The sequence below is a fragment of the Balaenoptera ricei genome, chromosome 13, assembly GCF_028023285.1.
Source record: "Balaenoptera ricei isolate mBalRic1 chromosome 13, mBalRic1.hap2, whole genome shotgun sequence".
NCBI lineage: Eukaryota > Metazoa > Chordata > Mammalia > Artiodactyla > Balaenopteridae > Balaenoptera > Balaenoptera ricei.
The window spans coordinates 42,326,096-42,347,975 of NC_082651.1; the positions used below are offsets into that span (position 1 = coordinate 42,326,096).

A 21,880-nucleotide genomic window follows, 5' to 3' on the forward strand; every position below is an offset into this window, starting at 1 on the left:
ATATGGCTGCATGCTACCTTGTTCTCGGCCTCAACTGCCTGTGGCGGGATGGGGTGGAGTGGGCTGGGGGTACCGGTGGTGATGGATAACCAGGTGCCCCACAGCAAAGACCCATCTTCATTATCAGCATCCGACCAGATGCACGAAGGCCCGATGATCTTAACAACGTGCCGCCTGAGAACGTGGGGTGGCTGTGCTCCCGCGGCAGGCGTCCCGAAAATCCAGTGTTCTCTCGGATGGGGGCGCAGGTGGGAAATCTGGTTGAACAAATTCTTCGCTCGATTCTGGGGAGCACTTTCCTTGGGTCAAGTCTTGGCAGGGGCAGGTAAAGCTCGCAGGTCCCGTTCCGGGTCGAGTCCCAGTGCCTTGCCCGGGAGAGCCCCCGGCAGCTGCCGTTGGCGCAAGTGACAGACGCCAGGGCCGCTCCGCTCCCCCGCCTGGAACCTAGAAGCGGCCACTGCGCCCGGCCGCTCGGGCTCCGCAATGAGCTGCTAGTCTGAGAGTGGTGTCTGAAATCAGGCGCTTCCTGCCTTTTCCTCGGCCTGGGTGCCCGGCTCGCGCCGCGGACTCGGATATTCCCGGGTCGCGCCGCGCCGCCCCGCCCCGCCCCGCCCCGCCCGGCACGGTGCGCGCAGTGTCCCCGCCCCTGCTCCACCCCCACCCCCGCTCCACCCCCACCCCCGTGCCCCTAGAGGGGTCCCCCCACCGGGGCGCGAAGGTGGTCCGCCGGGCCCGGTAGCCGAGTGGCGGAGGTGACGGTAACCGCCTTCCCATTTCCGCCCGGCCGGCGGCGCGGCGGGGCGAGTGCCAGCAGAGGCACGCGGTCCTCCCTCCGCCCGCCCGCGCCGGGGGCTGGCCCTGCCTCGCCGGCGCCTTTTTCCCCCGCACCGCGGCGCCGCTTCGCCACTCGGGCACCTCAGGTAGGGCAGGAGGATGGAGCGCCTGCCGCCCGCCGCCCGTAAGATGGTTACCTCGGCTGGACAGCTCGCCCTCTTCGTGCTGGGTACGTACGCTGCCTGCTGCGCGCCCGGTGGCACCTGCCCTCCGCGACACCCCGCTTTCCCCTGTCCCCTCCACTTCTCTCTCCCGGGGGTGTTCTGCGCCCGCCTAGGAGAGGAGAGGGCGGCGAATGCTTTTCGAGGCTTGAAGGCTGGGAGGCAAGGGGAGTCACTTGGGCTTACTAGCAATTGGGGGAGCCTATTCCGAAGAGGGGGACCGTCGAGCGCTCAGGCTTTCCCTGGTAAGTGGCCGCCGGGCCGTGCGTGAGAACACCCGCCGGGGAAGGGGGGGCGGTGGGTGAACGGGCTTGAACTTTAATCCGCCTTCTCTGTGTGCTCGTACGCTTGCCCACACCTACTTGCTTACCTGGCTGCCTCCAAGCCCTTCTTCACCGGCGTCGGTAGCGCGTAGACTCGCAGAGGGTGGCCAGCGTCCGACCCTCCGGCCGGACCTTGGCTGCTTCCCTTTCGTACCCGCCGCCTACCCGTGAGCCCCAGCGACCGGCAGATGTTCACCATCAGCAGCGGCGCCTCAGTCTTCTAACTTTGAGAGTTCTCGAGCTTTGGGGGTGGGTTTTGGATTTTGTGCGGATTAATTGTTCTTTTAATTAACTTACCTTGGAGAAGTGGTTTAAGTGTCAGCTGAGGACAGGAGTGAAACCCTAGACGAAGCGCTGCTGATTTCCTTTGAGTTTGTTCGTGGAAGAGAACGAGGGATGGGGGAAGGGAGGGGAAGTTAAACCCGACAAACCGGGGTCGGGTCTGGGGAGCCGGTGAGATTTTCGACGGTGAAGGTCACTGCCCGGCCGGCTCTTGACCCTCGCGGCGCCGGGTCTCTCTTGTGTTGAGATAGCAGATTGACAGGCCAGGTGTCCTGGTTGCTGCCGCAGCTTCCGTGAAATGAATTGTTCAGTCGCTATCTCCTGCGTTTAACCCTGTAAAGCAAGTTGCTCCCTACAAGATCATTTATTAGAGCGTGAGAAAAGCTATAGAACCCCTCCCTGCAAAATGCCCAGAGCCGCAGCCCCACCCAGTTCCGTGTACAGTTTCAGGGGGTTCACGGACCCGCCCGTAATCCTGCCCATGAAACGCTGATGCTGATTAAGAACCGCAGCAGAAGTGGAGGCATCATGTAAGGGAAATACAGAGCAGCCGTGGAACGGGATTCCACAGCTGCTCCGAGGTGTACCCTCACCTGAAACTCACCAACAGGTGGCATGACTCTGAGTGGCTTTTCTTTTTTTCTTTTCCCAAGACCTTTTTATATTTTTGTATTGATGGTTCTAATTTTAGATTTTTTTAAAAAGCAGTAAAACATTACCAATACAGTAGAAGCCTCCTGTATTTGAGTCCCTATGTAATGTTTTTTGCAAATGCTAATAGTAATAATAATAATAGCTAACACTCTTTGAGCACTTACTCTGTACCAGGCACTGTTCTAAGTGCTATGCATGTATTAACTCCTTTAATTTTCACACCAACCTGATGAAGAAGGTATTATCATCCCCATTTTATGGAGGAGGAAAGTGAAGCCCATGGTCCCACAGCTAGTAGGTAGTTGGGCCAGAATTACGAGAGTGTGGAAGGAATGTGGATATTAAAAGTCACCTAACTGTGGTCACTGTAGTCCCATCTCCCAGGTTTGGGACTTTTCCTCGAGTCGAGATGGGTGGAATACCCTGGAGATTGCTTTAATTGGGTTTTCTTTTGGACTGTCAGGATCTCAAGGCGGTCTTAGGTTATTCAGTGAAAATCACAGGCAAGAAACAATGAAGGTAAGCAAATTTGAGGAAGCTTTGTAAAGTTGCCCCTGCCCCCCCCCCATCATACTATACTTGCCCATGAAGACTGCATTCATTCATCATGGAATTTTTCTCTTTTGCCTGAGTTCAACTTGATCTTTGTTTCCTTCCTTAAGAAAAAGATGTATAAATTTGCAAAGATTGATCAGTATGTGAAAGCTGGCTCATACAGTTCCAAACTATGAGCAGTTGAAAAAAGTAGGGGGAAAGCAGGCAGGAGGAACTTACACCAGTGAGGATTCCTTTTTATTTATATTGCTTTAAAAAAAAAAAAAAAAGCCATTGAACGTGGCCAAAAAAAGTCAATGTCGTTCTGTACATTGACTACCGCTTCTGCCTCCCACCTCACTTTCTGCTAGATTACTAGATACCTGTCAGTGCCATGTGCATCTTTATTCTGCACATTTCCTGCAGAGCTGCTTTCCTCTCTAATTTTTCATAAATTAGTTGAAGGCAGTTCCAGGCAAATCAGCCTGTGTTCCATCAGTAATCAAGATCTAGAAAACCGGGATCTTTCCCCTCCTTCCCCACCTCCATGGGAACAGTCTGAGAAGGAACTGTTAGGAGTCTCAGCTGATTCTTCTGATTACTTGATTGATGTTTTGGCCAAGAGAATGTGGAGACTGTTACTTAAATGGCAACATTGGGAGCATAATCTAGGTTCCTGTGGCGGCTGTGCTCCCGTGTCAGGTTTCTGTTGTTGGCGGAGCAAACCTCACTGGGGCTTGGCTTCTCCAGTCCCAGGTCCTCCCTGTGTCAAGGGAGCAAGATGTGTAATCTTGGGCGAGTTACTTAGCTTCCTTGTGCCTTGTTTTCCTCATCTGTAGAATGGTGATATTAATAGGATCATTGAGTATAATTAATGAACCTAGAATGGTGCCTAGCACATAGTAAGAGTTTAATCAATCATCGTCATCACTTTGAACCTCATAGCATTCCAGGTATCATTGCAGGTTATGTCCATTCTGCAACTGAGAGTTTGTCTTACTTATCTCATTTTCCATCTCCCCACCCTTCCTAAGACAGAAAATACCACCTAAACTAAAAACCTAGTCAGAGATTTTAGCGAATATCATTTGGCAGATGACAACTTCAAGAAAGTTTGGGAGTTCTTTTGGACCTTGTGAATTCTTTAGTTTTTGATGCAGAACATTTGTATTTCCTTCTTACTGTTCAGTGGTCAGTTGTTTATCGAAGTCAGCACTGTATTCCAGTTTTCTTATTTATAAAGTAAGAATAGTAAAACTACCCACCTCACAGGTTGTTATGAGAATAAAATGAGATGGTAAATATGGAAGCTATTTATAAACTTTAAAAATAAATAAAAATAAACTTTAACACTATACACAAAACGACATTGATTTTATAATGGGTCTGATCATCCAGAAAAAAGCATTATTATTTTTATGGCAGCTTCCAGAATTAGGACTAAATGTAGGCTAAAGAAGGATGTCCTAGGACACGAAATGCCATGAAGGATGGGTAGAGAGGAAACAGGTCAGCTTCCCTGTGGATTCGGGGCTGAGGGACCAGCAGGGGGCATGAAGTAAGACAGTTCTCTTCTCCATTACATGGTAATGATGTCTTTCAGAGTGAACAGTGGAGGTTTGCCCAGGACACATGTTTTCCTTTTTGGGCAGCTGTAATTAGGGAAAGTTCACTTTGAACAAGGGCTGTAAAGGTGTATATGGAAGGCTTAGAGGCTGAGTTTCCTGTATTTACTTTTCCAAAATCTGGTTTCCTAGGATAAAGTGATCTTTCTGTAAATACTCAGTGTCCCCTGCAAAGGAGACCTTTCTTATAGGAGTAGATGATGCTTCACGTTCCTGTGGTAACATATAAAAAAAAAATAGATGGTTTTTCCATTAGACCTATCTCTAAAGGCCCTTTGAAAGTATGTTTTGAACAAAGCCCTGGTCTTTGGGCTGCCCACTAAAAGGGACAGGGGATGGGAAGTGGAGGTTGGGTCAAACAAAATGGAACTGGCCTGACACACTGAATTGGGCATCTTGTGCCTGGTTTCACACTCACAACCTCTGTAGTGTCTTCCACAACAGTACCCGCAAATTACAACCACTTGGAGAGCTTGGTAAACCAGATGGCTGGGCAGGAGGTGGGAGAGTTTGCATGTGTAAAGAGTTCCCCAGTGTGGCTTGTGCTGCTGGTAGGGAGGAGAGTAAAGGGACACTTTGAGACCCACCGCTCTACAGTCGGCGCTGTTAGGGAAGCTTCTAGCTTAATGAGTTGCATTTTGTCTAAAGCACGTTTGATGTTTTAAATGCCGCCGTGGGTTTATGAGCATTATTAAAGGCACTTCTACGGCCTGTCTTGTTTACCAGAGCAGAGTTAGAAGTCGTGCTGAGAACTCTTACCTGTTCTAAGTGTTCTTGTACTTTACCTATGGAAAATGTAATGATCCCATGTTATTAAACTCAAGCTGACCAAAGCTAATCATGTCATGCTTTCTTTTTTGTGGATCACCAAAAATTGACTTGTTTTACTGTCATTTCAAATATTTTTCATCCCCTCATTCTAAAGTATGAACTTAATTCTGTGCTCAAGCTAGTATGTATTAGATTGCGTATAGATAGAGGATTGGGGCACTTTTATGGTGACTTTTGTTTTGCTTTTTTTCTTCTTTCCTGTGAAATGTCAAGTATAAAAATCTTTCGTAGAATCAGGAAAGCCAGAAATCTAGGCTACCAGAACCATCTCTTAGGAGCTCTTCATTTTAAGCACAAGGCACATTCCCTTTAGACCATCTCTAAAAATCTGGGTAAATTCTTTTGAAGCACTATGAATTAGTTGTATTAAATATGACTTGAATAGTTGTTACCTGGGCTTAGAAAAAGTAGGAAGTTTCTTGAAATGGAATTTTATGTATTTGCTAGTATTTTTATTTCTTTTAAGTCAGAGGAAACAAAATTTTCTTTCACTTCCCTAGTCTAGTGTATTATATGCCCAGTACTATTGTCCTTAATATTCTGCTGTCCTCTTATCTTGAAAAGCTTTTAGTTTTCCCCACCTTAGGGTTTACACTTCTCAAGTACTTGCAGATGGTTAGGGCTTCCTCTAGGAGAGATTTGACACATAACTCCCTTGTATAACAAGCTTGTATAACTTTGTATAACTCCAGCCTGCTATTGCCTTTCCTCTTTTGGTTGTAATTTTTGAATGTGTTAACTTTTCTGGCTGGGAACCTCAACAGCGTGTCCTGACCCCTCCATGTCCTACCTTCAACTAACATTGGCTGGTGCTTGCCCCCTCTTCCCTTCTAGTTTGAGGGCTCCTTGAGGGCAGAGCCCCTTGGTCTTCATCTTTGCCTTTGGCACCCTGAGCACAGGCCGACCTTCAGGGGAGACCAGTGAGCACTTGATGACTCCTTGGGGTGCTGCATACTGAGTACTCCAAGTGTGGACTCAGTTGGCAAACACTTGGCTGGGTAGGTAATGTTTATCCTGAAAAACTCTTCATTATGATAATCAAGAGTGGTTGCATATAAATTCTTCTATACAGCTAGTTTTCAGATAGTGCTTTATTGTTTTTTAAAAATAGATTATGATTTGTTTTTGATTGCAAAAACATTTTTTTTTCTCTAGAACATAGAAAATTCAGGAAAGCATAAGAGAAAAGTTATTTTAATGGCCTGTAATTCCACCACCCAAAGATAACTATGATTAACATTCCATTGCACAGCCTGATGGATGAATGTATAGGTCAGTAGATATTCTTTAAAAACTTGTATGACTTCCAAGAGGCTCACACTGTTTAACTTATTTTTGTAACTTAACAATCTTTCATGATAAACATTTTTATATCATTTAACATTCATCCATAACATCATTCTTAGTGGCTGGGAAATAATCCCTTGATTATGTTTACTATAATTTTGAAGCCCTTTGGACATATAGATTTTTCTTATTTCTCCCTGTTATGAATAATCCACACACTGTTGTTGGGAATATAAATTGATACAACTTTTCTTGGAAGTCAGAGTGACAATAGCTATCAATTTTACGTGGGTATAATTTGAGTCATCAGTTTCACTTTTTGATATATATGCTACAAAAATACTTGCCCAGAAGTGTGAAGAAAAATGTAAAGGGTGATGATTGTTGACTTGTTTATAATCGTAAACAAGTTGCCAGTAAAAAAGGTTGCCAGTACCACACTGTTATAGTTTTTTAAGCAGATTCCTTACATAAGATATTTTTATGTATGAATACAATTATTTATTATGTATCTATTTAAAAGAATAAAAGTTTTTATGAAATATTAAAATCAAAAAGGCAGGTTCTAGAACCAGATGTATAGTATCGGACCATGGTTTGAATTGATTAGTTTTTTATAACAAGCATATATTAAATTTATAATGCTAAAGTCAAGGAGCATAAATGACACAACAGACATTCTTGTACATAAATGTTTGGCTCATCTTTGATTATTTAGGATAAGTTTCTAGAAATTGGCTTTTTCTCCCACCAGCAGTATATGAATGCTCACTTTCTAGACTCTTCTATAACCAGAAGTTAGTTTTAACATTTACCAAGTTGAATGGAGAAAAAAAATCTTAGCCCAATTTCGTGTTTAATATTTGTTAGCGTGAGTACGTTTGTGGGTCATTTGTCATCTTGTTATTTGCATCTTAACCTTTTCAAAATTTCTTCTTATTGATGGATCATCCTTTTCTTAGAACTTTATAACACACTTTATGTAAAAAGGTTGTTAATACTTGGCAAGTGTTCATTTATTGTTTGTCTTTTACTGTTTTCTTTATGATATTTTTGACATGCCTAAGGTTTTTGTTTTTATGTAACAGAAACTATAAATCTTTCCCCTTAAGCTTTCTACCTTTGCTTGTATAATTAGGAAAACCTTCCCTATCCTAAGTTGAGGGCAAATATTTACTTATTTTTTTTTTCTAATTCTTTAGTGGTCTCATTATATTGAACTAACCTACCTGTAATTTATTCTAATGTATGGTGTGAGGTATCAATACAACTCATGTTTCATTTTTTTTAAAACAGCCAACCAGTTAATATTCTCAATTGTCATTTGTGGAATAATCTATCCTTCCTACTGTGGTTTGAAATTCCATTTTTTATCATATGCTAAATTCTTCTAAGTACTTGAATCTGTTTGTGGGATTTCAGTTTGGTTCTTTTATTTTGTATTTTTGCCCTTGTTGTGAACTTGTTCATTGAGGTAGTCTAGAAATATTTATTGAGCACCTATTCTGTGCTGCAACTGCTTCTAGGTGCTAGGGAATCAGCCAAGACTGATCCCTGTTCTCATGGATCTTGTATTCTAGTGGGTGAGACCTTTTCCGCTGCTTTGTATTCTAATTGGTTATTGATATCTAAAAGCTTTTTAAAAAAATTATTTATTTGTTTATTTATTTATTTATTTATTTTAACATCTTTATTGGAGTATAATTGCTTTACAATGGTGTGTTAGTTTCTGCTTTATAACAAAGTGAATCAGCTATACATATACATATATCCCCATATCCCCTCCCTCTTGCGTCTTCCTCCCTCCCACCCTCCCTATCCCACCCCTCTAGGTGGTCACAAAGCACCAAGCTGATCTCCCTGTGCTATGCGGCTGCTTCCCACTTGCTATCAATTTTACATTTAGTAGTGTATATATGTCCATGACACTCTCTCACTTTGTCCCAGCTTACCCTTCCCCCTCCCTGTGTCCTCAAGTCCATTCTCTAATAGGTCTGCGTCTCTATTTCTGTTCTGCCCCTAGGTTATTCATAACCATTTGTTTTTTTTTTTTTTTAGATTCCATATATATGTGTTAGCATACGGTATTTTTCTCTTTCTGACTTACTTCACTCTGTATGACAGACTCTAGGTCCATCCACCTCACTACAAATAACTCAATTTCATTTCTTTTTATGGCTGAGTAATATTCCATTGTATATATGTGCCACATCTTCTTTATCCATTCATCTGTTGATGGACACTTAGGTTGCTTCCATGTCCTGGCTACTGTAAATAGAGCTGCAATGAACATTGTGATACATGACTTTTTTTTTTTTTTTAAACATCTTTATTGGAGTATAATTGCTTTACAATGGTGTGTTAGTTTCTGCTTTATAACAGAGTGAATCAGTTATACATATATATATGTTCCCATATCTCTTCCCTCTTGCATCTCCCTCCCTCCCACCCTCCCTATCCCTCCCCTCTATGTGGTCACAAAGCACCGAGCTGATCTCCCTGTGCTATGCGGCTGCTTTCCACTAGCTATCTGTTTTACATTTGGTAAGTGTATATATGTCCATGCCACTCTCTCACCCTGTCACATTTTACCCCTCCCCCTCCCCATATCCTCAAGTCCATTCTCTGGTAGGTCTGTGTCTTTATTCCCGTCTTGCCACTAGGTTCTTCATGACCTTTTTTTTCCTTAGATTCCATATATATGTGTTAGCATACGGTATTTGTTTTTCTCTTTCTGACTTACTTCACTCTGTATGACAGACTCTAACTCCATCCACCTCACTACAAACACCTCCATTTCATTTCTTTTTATGGCTGAGTAATATTCCATTGTATATATGTGCCACATCTTCTTTATCCATTCATCCGATGATGGACACTTAGGTTGCTTCCATGTCCTGGCTATTGTAAACAGAGCTGCAGTGAACATTGTGGTACATGACTCTTTTTGAATTATGGTTTTCTCAGGGTATATGCCCAGGAGTGGGATTGCTGGGTCGTATGGTAGTTCTATTTTTAGTTTTTTAAGGAACCTCCATACTGTTCTCCATAGTGGCTGTATCAGTTTACAGTCCCACCAACAGTGCAGGAGGGTTCCCTTTTCTCCACACCCTCTCCAGTATTTATTGTTTGTAGATTTTTTGATGATGGCCATTCTGACTGGTGTGAGGTGATACCTCATTGTAGTTTTGATTTGCATTTCTCTATCTAAAAGCTTTTTAAAAATTGTATTTACAGTTGACCTCTGAACAACACAAGGTTAGGGGGCCAACCCTCCAAAAATACACCTTTTTTATGGTCGGCCCTCACATCACTGGTTTCTCCATTTCCAAGGTTCCCCATGGGCAGACTCAGTTACCCGGCTCATGTAGTAGTGTAGTATTTACTATCAAAAAAAAATTCACATATAAATGGACCCACACAGTTCAAACTCCTGTTGTTCAAGGATCAACTGTATTTTGTAATGGGTTTTGTTAATTTTAATAGTCTTTCAGTTGATTCAGGTTTCTTACGTAGATGATTATGTAATTTTGAATAGTGATAAGTTTGCCTGTTTCCTTTTTTATTTCCATCGCATTACTTTTTCTTATCATGCTGACTAGAACTTTAAGAACAACATTTTTTTAAAGGCAGTAGATATCCTTGTTTTTTTCTTGATGTACTGCTAATGTTTGTAGCATTTAACTAAGTCACATAAGAGGCTGACTTTTCAGTTATTTATATATAATATGCATATATATGTGACTATATATTTGTATATGTATATATATGCATATAAACTTTATCATGTTAGTAAAATATACTTCTCTTCATAACTTACTAAAAGATTTGGTATTTTGCTTTGTTTTTTAAAGCAGGGGAGATAATGTGTTGTTGTTTTTCCAAACGTTTTGAGGATGTTTATTGACTCAAATTAAAGCCATTCTTAAATTCCTGGAATGAACCTTCTTGGTTGTGTGGTATTATTCTCTGTATCTACTGCTAGATTTTATCTGTTCTGAAGTATTTGGGGCCTTTTTTCTTTTTTAGGTTTTGATAGCAGTGTTATGTCAGCTTTCTAAAATAAATATTAAAATGTTCCATCTGTTTTACGCTCTGGAGTAGCTGAAATATCATGGAAATCAAATGGTTCTGTGTAAGCTTGAAAGAAATTGCTTATGAAACTTCTGAGCTTGGTCCCTTTTTAGTGATCAGTTCAAGTTTTCTACTTCTTGAGGTGTTTTTGGTAATTATTTATTTTCCTCACAGTCTATTCAATTCAGATTTCTAAAGCTTTAGCACAGATTTATAAATGATCTCCTTTTAATTAAAAATTTTTCTTTTGCACCTGCAACCTCAGTTAATATGACTTTACCAAATATGAAACAAAGTAAACACTTAGGCCCCCCCAAATAAAAAATATTTTTAATTTGTTTTTCTTGATAATGATATTTTGAAGAAAAACTTCTTTTTAATCATCAACCAAACTCAAGTCAAAGCTTCATATTTGATGGTTTATTTGCATAAATGCATGTGCCAAAGTTGTTGTAATAATGCCATTTCTGATTTGGATGATGCATGGCACTGTGATTTCTAGCAGAGGCTGCCAAGTAGCTTCCTGATGGTTTCTTAAGCTTTCAAAAGTTTAAAAGCCTCCAGATACACTATTGTGTCCATTAGATGTTACTGTAGTGTTTGGAGCAAATGGGACATTTCTGTTGTTTGCTCATTTGCTTTTTGTTTATTTTTTTCATTTATTTTTAAGATCAGTACTTCGAGGTAAAAAAATGTTGGGTTCTGACAAAGAGACCACATCTTCCTCTTGGATTTTAGGCCTTTAATCTGAGTTTGAATGAGATTAGTAGACAATTCTCCTGGGTGCTTAGAGAATAGATATACCTTGATGGCTCTTTCGTCATCTCTTTCCAGGGCTGAGGCACTGTCTGTAACTACTGTGCTTCCAAGAGGTACGGGAGATTAACTGGCTAAATGGTCCACGTGAAGTGGTGACACAAAAGCAGCCAAAGCTGATAAATGAGCGGTTTGCAATTACACACTCTGCTCCCCTCCCTCTGCCAGGCCTTGGCAACAGGGAAAACACAAACTTAGGATACTTTTCTCGGTTGAAAGAAAGCACATAAGACTTGTAACTTTCACCGCCACGGTGGCTTTGAGGAATTGGCATGTGAGCTGCTGAGGGACATAACCTGGTCACTTTATTTGTCACTGAGCTCCGCTGGAAGCTCTGGGCTTGGGCACTTCTCACCTTGGACTGGTTTCTGGGTTACCACTTTTGCACTGAAGGAGCACATCAACAGGCCGGTCTGCATACCGTACACACTCCCTGCTAGCACATTTGCACAATGACAGATGTTTTTGCACATAGCAGACCTTGGGTGTTATAATTAGAGTTTCAGGGGATGATTCATAGGTCCCTGAAGTAGAATGAAAGCAAGCCCGGGGCCTGAGCATTTTTTTAGGGAGGTGAGGTACACTCATAGATCACATTGATGGGGAATCCTTCTGGATCTGGTCTCTCCCTAAACCTCATCAAAGACTCCCATGTCCCCCCCACCAAAAAAAAAAAAAAAAAAAAACACCAAACAAACACATCTTTTGTGCTGGCCCCAGCGCGGGCCACTTAGCGTTACCAGAACACACACCCTCTGGTCGCCACCTCCCATGTGGGCCACTCAGGGTACCCTCCTTGTCTGCCAGCCTCGCTAAATCCTAATCATTCTTTTTCCACAGTGAAATAGAAATCAGAATCTACAAACAAAAGTATCTAGAAAACACGCACACGTTCAGCTCATCGGAGACATCCGCTGACGAGGTTGAACTGTCAGGGATCTTACCAGATCCGCTTCTGTGTGTGGTTATGGATATATTTGTATATTCACTCTTTTTCCTTCAAAAATGGCATTTGGTATTTTGAAATCTGCTTTTCACTTACAGTGTATGGAGAAAATATTTCTGTGGCAAAGATACAAATGTATCTATCGATCTATTCTTAATGACTAACGCATTCCGTTACACAGCTCTGTCATTATTCATTTATCCACCCCTTATTGATAGAGATGTAGGTTGTTTCAAACTTTTAACTATTCAAACCTGAAATAAAAATGTTTACAGCTAAACGTTACCAGCATCTTTGAATTATTTTCTATGGTCAAATCCCCAGAAATGGATTACTAGGTCAAAAGGTACACACTTTTTCACCTCTCAGTATGTTTTGACAATCTGCCTTCCACAAAAGGTAGACAAATTTATACTTCTGTCCTGTGTGTGATTGCCTGTTTATCAGCAAACTTGCCTAGGATGAATATTATCATTTTCTAGACTTTGCTAATCATGTTGGCAAAATGGTATCTCCTTGTTTTAATTTGTGTTTCTTTGGCCAAAACCAAAGTTTGCTACAATTGAATGCTTATTCATGTTTGAGTATTTGAATTTCTTCTCTTGGGACTTACCCATTTCTGTCCTGAGGTCACGTTTTGGGTGGGTGAATTATCTTCTCATTGATTTGTAAACAGTTTTATAAAAGATATATTAAATATTTTCTTTATTTTGTCATTTTGCCATTTAAATTTACGTGTGTGTATGTTTGGGTTTAGAGAAGTATGGTTTTGTTTTTGTTTTTAACTTTTAAGAACTTAAAATCTGTTCATTATTTCTTTGTGATTTCTACTTTTGTCTCGTGGTAGGAAGGGATTTGCTATGACTCTCTGATCTCTCATTTCCCCTTGTACTTTTTTATGTTGTTACTTTTTGGATTTAAATTTCACTTCTTTGGGAATGCATTTTGGTGTAAGATGTGAGATAAAAATCTAACTTGCCTTTTTGTCGAAATGATCCGGTTCCTCAAACACCATTTGTTGAATAATTTATTCTCTGCTCACTGATTTCGAATCCCACTTTTGTCACTTGAGACTTTCTTAGGAGTCCTCGAGTCTTTTTGGAGTTTCTGTTCTGTTCCATTAATCTGAGGCTCACCCTGTAATGAACCGTTGTTTGGGGCTGGGAATGTGTTATTGCCCCAGGAAGTTGGGGCAGAAAAATCTTGAGAAGTAGGCAGGCATTGGGTGGGTAGTGAGTCTCACTGTCCTGAAAGGCATGGTGAACCTGCCTCTGCCCTCCTATTTTTTCTGGAACTTTGTGCTTTGCAGGAGTAGGGGGACATGAGGCAGGCCTGCAGTCCTCACTCCATGTGACATTCTGGTTAACTGATACTGTCTTTTTCATGTCGCCTTCTCAAATGGGAGGACGGTGGAGTCTACCATGGCATACCTGGAGCCACAGACCAAACCTGGCACATCTCCCAGGATATAGTAAAGGAAATAATTAAAGAATCAGAAAGGAACTTCACTGGAAAGTCGTAACATTGTTTTATATATTAAAACAAACTCAGATATATTAGCAAATAGAATGCAAGATTGAAATATCAAAATTAATTTTTCGGATACAAGACTTCAAATAAATTGTGATTTTTTTTTTTTTTTTTTTCACTTCGATAGTTTCAGGCTTTGCCCCCAGACTCTAGAGGAGTGGGTATGAGTTCCTTCTCTTTGCCATTTTGGGGGTTTTAATGGAAGAGTTTGAGAAGTACTGTCCCATGTGGATGACTAATTTTCAGATACTTAGAGCAGAATAGTAACTAAAATGAATAACTTCATCATTCTTCTGCTTCCTTTGGATATAATTTGCCTTTCTTTTTCTAAGTTTTCCTAAGGTAAAAACTTAATTATTGATTTTAGATCTTTCTTCTTTTCCAATATATTCATTCAGTGCTATAAATTTCCCTCTAGACCCTGCTTTCACTGCATTCCACAAATTCTGATGGGTTGTTTCCATTTTTATTTACTTCAAAATACTTTTTGACTTCTCTTGAGATTTCTTCTTTGACCCATGTGTTATTTAGAAGTGTTGTTTAATCTCCAGTATGTGGGGATTTTCTGGCTATATTTCTGTTATCAATTTCTAGTTTAACTCCTTTATTGTCTGAGAGCAGACATTGTATGATTTCTATTCTTTTAAATGTGTCAAGGTGTGTTTTATAGCCCAGAATGTGGTCTATCTCAGTGAATGTTCATGTGAACTTGAGAAGAATGCATATTCTGCTGTCGTTGGGTGAAGGAGTCTATAGATGTCCATTATATCCAGTTGCTTGATGGTGTCGTTGAGTTCAACTATGTTCTTATTTTCTGCCTGCTGGATTTGTCCATTTCTGAAAGAGGGGTGTTGAAATCTTCAGCTGTAATTGTGGTTTCATCTATTTCTCCTTGTAGTTCTGTTCATTTTTGCCTCATGTATTTTGATGTTTTATTGTTAGGTGCATACAGTTTAAAAATTGTTATGTAATTTCATCATTCTTTAATGATTCAGGGTCTCCCAGTGCCTGAAGATCATCACTAGTAAATCCTTTATCTACATGCGGTACCTGTAGTTAATGCAAAACTTCCATTACTACCTGCGAACGAGGAGAGCTTTCTTCCTTCGTTAAGCAGAACTCTATTTTAACTTTCCTTGTGGAGAGAGAAAAATATATAAAAGGCATTACTCCAGGTTCCTGGATAGTGCTCTGTTAGGATCAAGGTAGTGGGACCTTCATTGATTGAAGCCATCCTTTCAAATCAGTTCTTATTTTGAACCCTCTGTAGGTTGTAGAAGGTTTCGGTGAATGGATTGCTTATGCCCCAGTGAATCACTTGAGAGTTAGAGATTTACACTTAGGAAAACATCCACTCACTATGTAATATTGATTTACTTTCTTGTGAAGTGCCCCTTTCCCCTACTGTGGAACAGAGAGAAAAATAAAAAGTCCTTTCAACTAAATTGGATTTTTTTTGGATTTCACATAAATGGCAGGACATTTTTCTCCTAACAGTAATAACAGAGGCATTTGGAGTATCTCAGCTGTCATCCCATGTAGAACAGATCCAAGTGATGAAACAGTAGTTGTGATTTTTGTGAACTGGGCCTAACGTTTTTTTTCTTAATTCACCCAAGGTAGCTACTTTATTCACTTATAGAGCCCAAGGGATGAATAACAAAACTAAGATCTGTCAGCTCAAAGTGAGCGATGCTGTTTGTTTGTTTGTTTAGGTTATTTTATACATGGATTGTTCACTTCAGCAAACACTTAACTGTGTATCAGACCTTCTGCTGGGTTTGGTGATGTTAAAGCAAAGAGGGCCATTACCTGGCCTTGCCCCCAGCCCCTGAATTCTTTGTAGATTGTAGCAGAAGCAAACACACAGTTTTTCACAGTATGACATGAGATACACAGTGAATACCTTGGGCTCAAGAGGAGGGTCCTTGAGGGACTTCCCTGGCGGTCCAGTGTTTAGGACTCCGCACTCTCACTGCTGAGGACCGGGGTTCAATCCCTGGCTGGGGAACTAAAATCCCACAAGCTTTGTGGCGCGGCCAAAATGAAAAAAGAAAAGGTGAGCGTTCTTGGTATGACGGGGCAAGGCACTCTTTGAGGAGATAATGGCCAGTACTTAGAACAGTGCCTGGCACATGGTAATTTCTTTAAGTGCCTTACATATTGCACACATTCCTTTAACCCATCTAGCAATCCTGAGACATACGGTGATGATCCGCATTTCACAGATGAGGAAACTGACGCAAAAAAATGTTAAGTAACTTGCCGAAGTTCCTACAGCCAGCAAGTGGCAGAACAAGGATTTGAACCCAGGACCCTTTCCTGCTGTCCTAGCCTTCCCGCTGTTCTGCTTCCCCAGGTCATCCATGGAAGGCTGTGGATACTGAAGTGCCTGGCATCAGTCATGTGTGAGAGTGCCGTTTTGTAGTAGACATTAAGTGTAATCAGGCTTTCAGACAGCTGCTCCCCTAAATAATATTTACCATATTGAGAGTAATTGCTATGAAGGTAATTGTCATGCTGGCTAAAAAGAAATAGTACTACTTCACAATGCTATGAAATGTAAAGAAACAAGTGTGGTAGAGGTTTTATCCCCCCTTCTTCAATCAAAAGTTCAGATGTTCAGAAGACAGATAATAACATGAGGTGTGTGTGACTTAAAATATATTTTGTTGTGACCAGGGAGCCTCTAATAATAAATTCGTTAATGGAGGTCTGTTTGCATTTCTACCATAAATTTTTTAAAAGGAGTTTGTTTTAAAGGGTGATCTCTTCCATTAATGCAGGCAGCCTGTCCCCGACGGGTGACGTGCCTGAAAAATCACAGCACACTTGAACTGCAGTCTCGAAGGCCCTCTGCTGGGGGCCTGAATTTGCCCTCCTCAGCCCCCTTTTCACGCCTGCGCGGTTGACGTTTCCCCCAAATAAGAGCGGAAGCTGGAAGAGTCTTTAACACTTTTAGTTCCTCCCAGTCCAACTAAAGATAGAATCTGTGTTAGCACATTTGCTAATAGCTGGCTTACTTTCAGCCTCTTCACCCCAACTGTAGCGAATGACACATACCCACAGACAACATAGGCATCTCCTTGGACTTGATAGAATCTCAGATCAGAACGGAAAGAGCATTTACTGTTTCACTTGTGTGTAGGAACTTCATTCATTCAGCTGGCAGCATTTTTGATGGCCTTTGTACCTCTGAATAGACAGTTGAGTATCGGATGCCCAGGTGTTAGAACAGTGCCGCAGCGTGGACAGTCGACAAAGGTTGATTCAAGGTGATTTTTTTTCCCTGTAGGTAAAGGTAATGGGGTCAGATGCACTGGCAATCAGTGTGTTACTAACACACAAAGCAGCCAGTGGGACAGACCTCTTTTGCAGTGAGTGAGCTTCTGAAAAAAAAATGTGGGATTTTAAAAATCTGTATCTTGTTTAAAGGACCTTATTTGATAATCCTTTTCTAGAATAATCTCTCCTTAATTGGTTTATAAATCTAAATCATTCACATCCCTGGTTTGCCTAAAGTATGTTGCCTCTACTGTGGCGACTCCTCTCAAAAAAAAGTCGACTAGTTGGGAATTGTGTTAAAGCCCATCCAGTTGGCCATGGGGGAGAAAAAGTTGATGTTTTAAGGGAGCCAAGAAACTAAACTCTCTCCCGAGAGTTACCCACACAGATAGTAGCTCCTTATAACACTCCTGATATTCTCAGAGCAGAGGGCCTGCTTGAATTTTCCACGGTCTTCTCCACACTGGGCTGCAGGCCTCCTTGATCTTTGTTTGCGTCTTCTCATCTCTTAGTGACCCGCTATCCAACGTTTCTTCCTCTGATTGATGCTCTTTAGTTGTGACACTCAACAGGAGAGAAAAAAAGAAAGGTTTAACATTTTGGAACAGAGTAATCCTTTGGGGACAAAATGTCTTCACCTTTTCAGCTTGTGCCTCAGAACCCAAGGAACCAAAATTGCACGAGGAAAAGACTAGGGAAATAAGCCTAGCTGTTTTCCAGGAGGAAGAAAATAAACGTGCTTCATCATTCACACATGTGTTTCACCTACTAATCAGGGAACAGCGCTTTCCGGCCATTTTCTGTGCTCCTGTGGGAAGAACCATGTGAAGCAGGGAGACGGTTCTGCTCCGGTGGGTGACTGTTCACGGGCCAAGGGTGGAGAGGCAGCCCCCACTGCTGAGAGCCCTCGCAAGCCCGCCCTGCGGATGGAGAGTTCATCTGAGCTCTCAGCCTTGAGAAGTGAACCACAGGGCTATGGGGTGGGGGGCTGTTTTTTATCCTAAAGAAATAGGATATGATATGCACCTTCCCTTAAAAATACTTCCTTAAACAAGGCAGGTACCAGCTGCTCTGGTGAATGGGGGAGGGGGTCAGCCTGCAAGGTGAGACCCGCTTCTAGGTGTGTGGTCTTATCCCTGAGCATGCTGTGACCCCAGAAGCCGGTCCTGGCTCAGCCAAGAAAGTTCTCTGGGGACTGTGATGTCATCTGATTCTACTGTAAGCAGAGCAAAAGTGGGCAAATGGCCTCACTGTTTGGCCTTGAAGATAAAGTCATCACCTTTTGTGAATGAGCATGTTTAGGTTCCCAGTAAGTTAATTAGAAAGCATTAAAGAAATCCGCATTGTTCTAACTACCTATCTCTGTGCTGCTCTTGGTTGTTTCCACTTTAGCCTCTTTTATCATTGGTTCAGTCATTGTTTTCACCTGGGCTGTTTATGACCTGAGATATTTTCAGAGGCTACACAGGCAGAAATTTTCTGAAAATCCAGGGCTTTGATTTACATAAAAACCTTTTGCTTTGGGCTTCCCTAGTGGCGCAGTGGTTGAGAATCTGCCTGCCAACGCAGGGGACATGGGTTCGAGCCCTGGTCTGGGAGGATCCCACATGCCGCGGAGCAACTAGGCCCGTGAGCCATAACTACTGAGCCTGCGCGTCTGGAGCCTGTGCTCCGCAACAAGAGAGGCCGCAATGGTGGGAGGCCCGCGCACCGCGATGAAGAGTGGCCCCTGCTCGCCGCAACTAGAGAAAGCCCTTGCACAGAAACGAAGACCCAACACAGCCATGAATAAATAAATAAATAAATAAATAAATAAATAAATAAATAAATAAATAAATAAAGGAGTTCCTTTTAAAAAAAAAAAAAAACCTTTTGCTTTGAGGAGGTGGACAAATTGGTATGAATAGTTATTGGTATTCTCTGGTACTGTCTCTCTTATCCTGGCGGAGAAAAGAAGAATCCACTTTCATTTGTAGCCATACCGACAGATGGCATCTTGCTCCATTGACAATAATTGTGTGCAGGGGTGTGAGAATGTGTGCATGTGTTTCATCTAGAGGTTTCGTTTCCTACTTCATGGGCTTTTTATTTCAGATTTCCTCTTGCCCCCATCCTCAACTTCTGCAGTGCCTAACACAATACCTAACATTTAATGGTTGATCCTTACATTTTTATTGATGACAAATAATTTACCCCCAGAGTCTCTCTTCACTTCCCTTTTCTCTTCTTTCCTTCCCCTCCCCACCTCTAACTTCCAAAACATCATTGACATAGCAGCAGGTATTTTTTGAGCAGAAGTGGGAAATAGTTCCATTTTCTAGGCCGTGATCCCTTGGAAATGGCTGTTTCTAAGGATTTGGAGGCTGCATCTGAGTTCAGTGGGAGATAATGCTGTGATCAATTAGTAATGTCTGTTGTGGACCCAGTGTGGAGGTGGTGTCACATATACTTGCATTCCTGCTTGAGATGGTGGGCCGTTTTTCTTAAGAATGAGAAAAAGTCATATGTTTCTCCAGGGAATTAGTTGATGTTCCCACTGGTGTTGCTTACATTTCCTGCCTTTTAAAAAATACAGTACTCTAATTTTTAAAATGTGTTCCATAAACCTAATACCATAACCATGTAGACGTGCTACTGAGTTCTGCTAGACAGGATTAGCATCCAGCAAGGCAGAGAGCCTGTGAGGGTATGGACTGGTACATCCTGTCGTCGTTCAGGACACGGGGGTATTTGCCTACCTTCAAAGTAAGAAGCAGAAAACCACAGGTAACGCTGGATGACAAAGCTCTGTGTTGATGTTCATGTCTGCCGATCTTGGGCCCTCATTGGGTTATTAGCAGGAGTGTTCTGGCTTGCCTGCTAGTCAGAAGGGAACACTGATATCTCACTTTCTTAGAGGGAGGGACTCCTTTCCCTAGAGGGTATGTAGCAGGTCGTGGCACTCCCGCCCCAGCAGTCATGAGCATCCTTACACCCGCATCAGTGGGGGTGACCATCCCTGTTTAATCGTCCCCCACAGGCACTGTGAGGGGATAAGAAAGAAAGTAGAGAGAAGGGCTGTGTCCACATGGGGCATAGAGGTTGCGGCAGAGGCAGGACTTGTAGGGCAGAGAAACCCGGAGCAGAGAATGGTGCCTGGGTCTGTACATTTGCAGCTGCTTGCGCTCTGGTCACAGGTTGGCTCGGAGCCTGTTCGCTTTGCTCCCCGCGGGCCCTTCACTTCTGAGTCTGGGATGCTTTAGGCCAGCCCGGGGGTGGTAGCAGAGGGGTGTACGGTGAGCAGGATTAGATACTGTGTGAGCCTCCAGAAAGACTTGGGCAGAGCCATTGTTGCCTGGACCCTAACTTATCCTGGATGTTGAATGTGAGTCTCATAGGTAAGCCTGGGGTTCCCTTGGACTGAGATTCCTAGCACCTGTCTGGGGATGAGCAGGGCCAGAGCCTTCATTCCAATTTGTAGCATCCTGGAGGATCTTGGGGGAAGTGGACAGACCCTGGCTGGGCCCTGTTAATGAACACTCTTTAGAGAAATGTGAGAACATCAGGACCAAGATGAGATTGACTTATGTGGCTTTGGTGCTTGTTGGCACTTGCGAATGGGTTTCTTCAGACCTGTGTTCCTGTTGACTCATTTGCTTGCTATTTTAATTTTTTGAGGGAGGTGGTCAGTAAAGGTTTTTGAAGACATTGATGTTTGAGCTGGTCTTGAAGGTAAAGCAGGCAAGGAAATAGTAGAGGTAGAGATAGGGTGAGGAGAGGAGGTCCCACGCTCAGCCCTCCCGAGTTCCCAAGTCCTGCTGGCTCTGATTCTGTTCTACACCCAACCACTCCTCATGCCCTCCCGGATGCTCCTCTCATCTTCCGCCTGGACTGCCGTAGCCTCATCCATTCCTCTGGTTTCCAGTCTTGCCTCTATAAGGCCTCTTCTGTTCTCAATACCCTGAGTGATCCATCTAATCAGATGCTGTGGCTCCTCTTCTCAAAACCTTCCAGTGGCTGCCCAGCTTGGAAAAATTTGGATTCGTAGTGCTCCCTGTGACAGACACCTGCCTGGCATCCTTCCACCCTCGTTTCCCACCACTGTCCTCCAGCTGCACCAGCCTTCCTGCTCTTTCTTGAACATGCTAAGTTCATTCCCACCTCAGGACCTTTGCACCTGCTGTTCCTTCAGTTTTGACTGCTCCTCTTCCACATTTTTGCAGGACTGCTTCCCTCATTTTATTCAGGTCTTTGTTAGATGTCACCTGTTCAGAAAGGACATCTGTGATGACTTTATCTATCTATGCACACACCCATGATGAAGAAAATGCTCCAGTGTCTGCCTTATTTCGTGGAGAACTGTCATCACAGAAAAGTTTTAATGGTGTCTTCTTATTCCAGAATGAAAGAACCTGTATTCCACAAAGTCTGTATAAACTGCTCCTGCTCACATAGGAGTTTAAGTGTCACCTTCTTCAGTTCACACTTCCTAGACATCTCTGTGGAACTGTCTGCCAGGTTTGGCTTTAAAAGGAACTGAATTCATTCAGGAGGTATTTGTTCAGAGCTGTCGATGCGTCAGGCACTGTTCCCTAGAGGGTGTCCCCCACTTGGTGCCAAGGAGACAGAAAATAAACAAATAAACCTACAGTAAAATGTCAGGTTGTGACAGTGCTGGGGATGGGGATGAGCCACTAGCTTCATTACCTTGCAAATCGG

General features: G+C 42.6%; 1 protein-coding gene across 2 annotated transcripts in view; it reads left to right on the forward strand.

Moving 5' to 3' along the window:
* Positions 1 to 744: 744 nt before the first annotated feature.
* TGFA (transforming growth factor alpha) overlaps positions 745 to 21,880 on the forward strand; it is a 107,432-nt gene continuing 86,296 nt past the window's right edge. For both annotated transcript variants that reach the window (XM_059943044.1, XM_059943045.1), the window contains exon 1: positions 745 to 1,003. In XM_059943044.1, the coding sequence (XP_059799027.1) occupies positions 934 to 1,003 (70 nt within the window). In that variant the 5' untranslated portion in view covers positions 745 to 933. The remainder of the gene's footprint in view (positions 1,004 to 21,880) is intronic.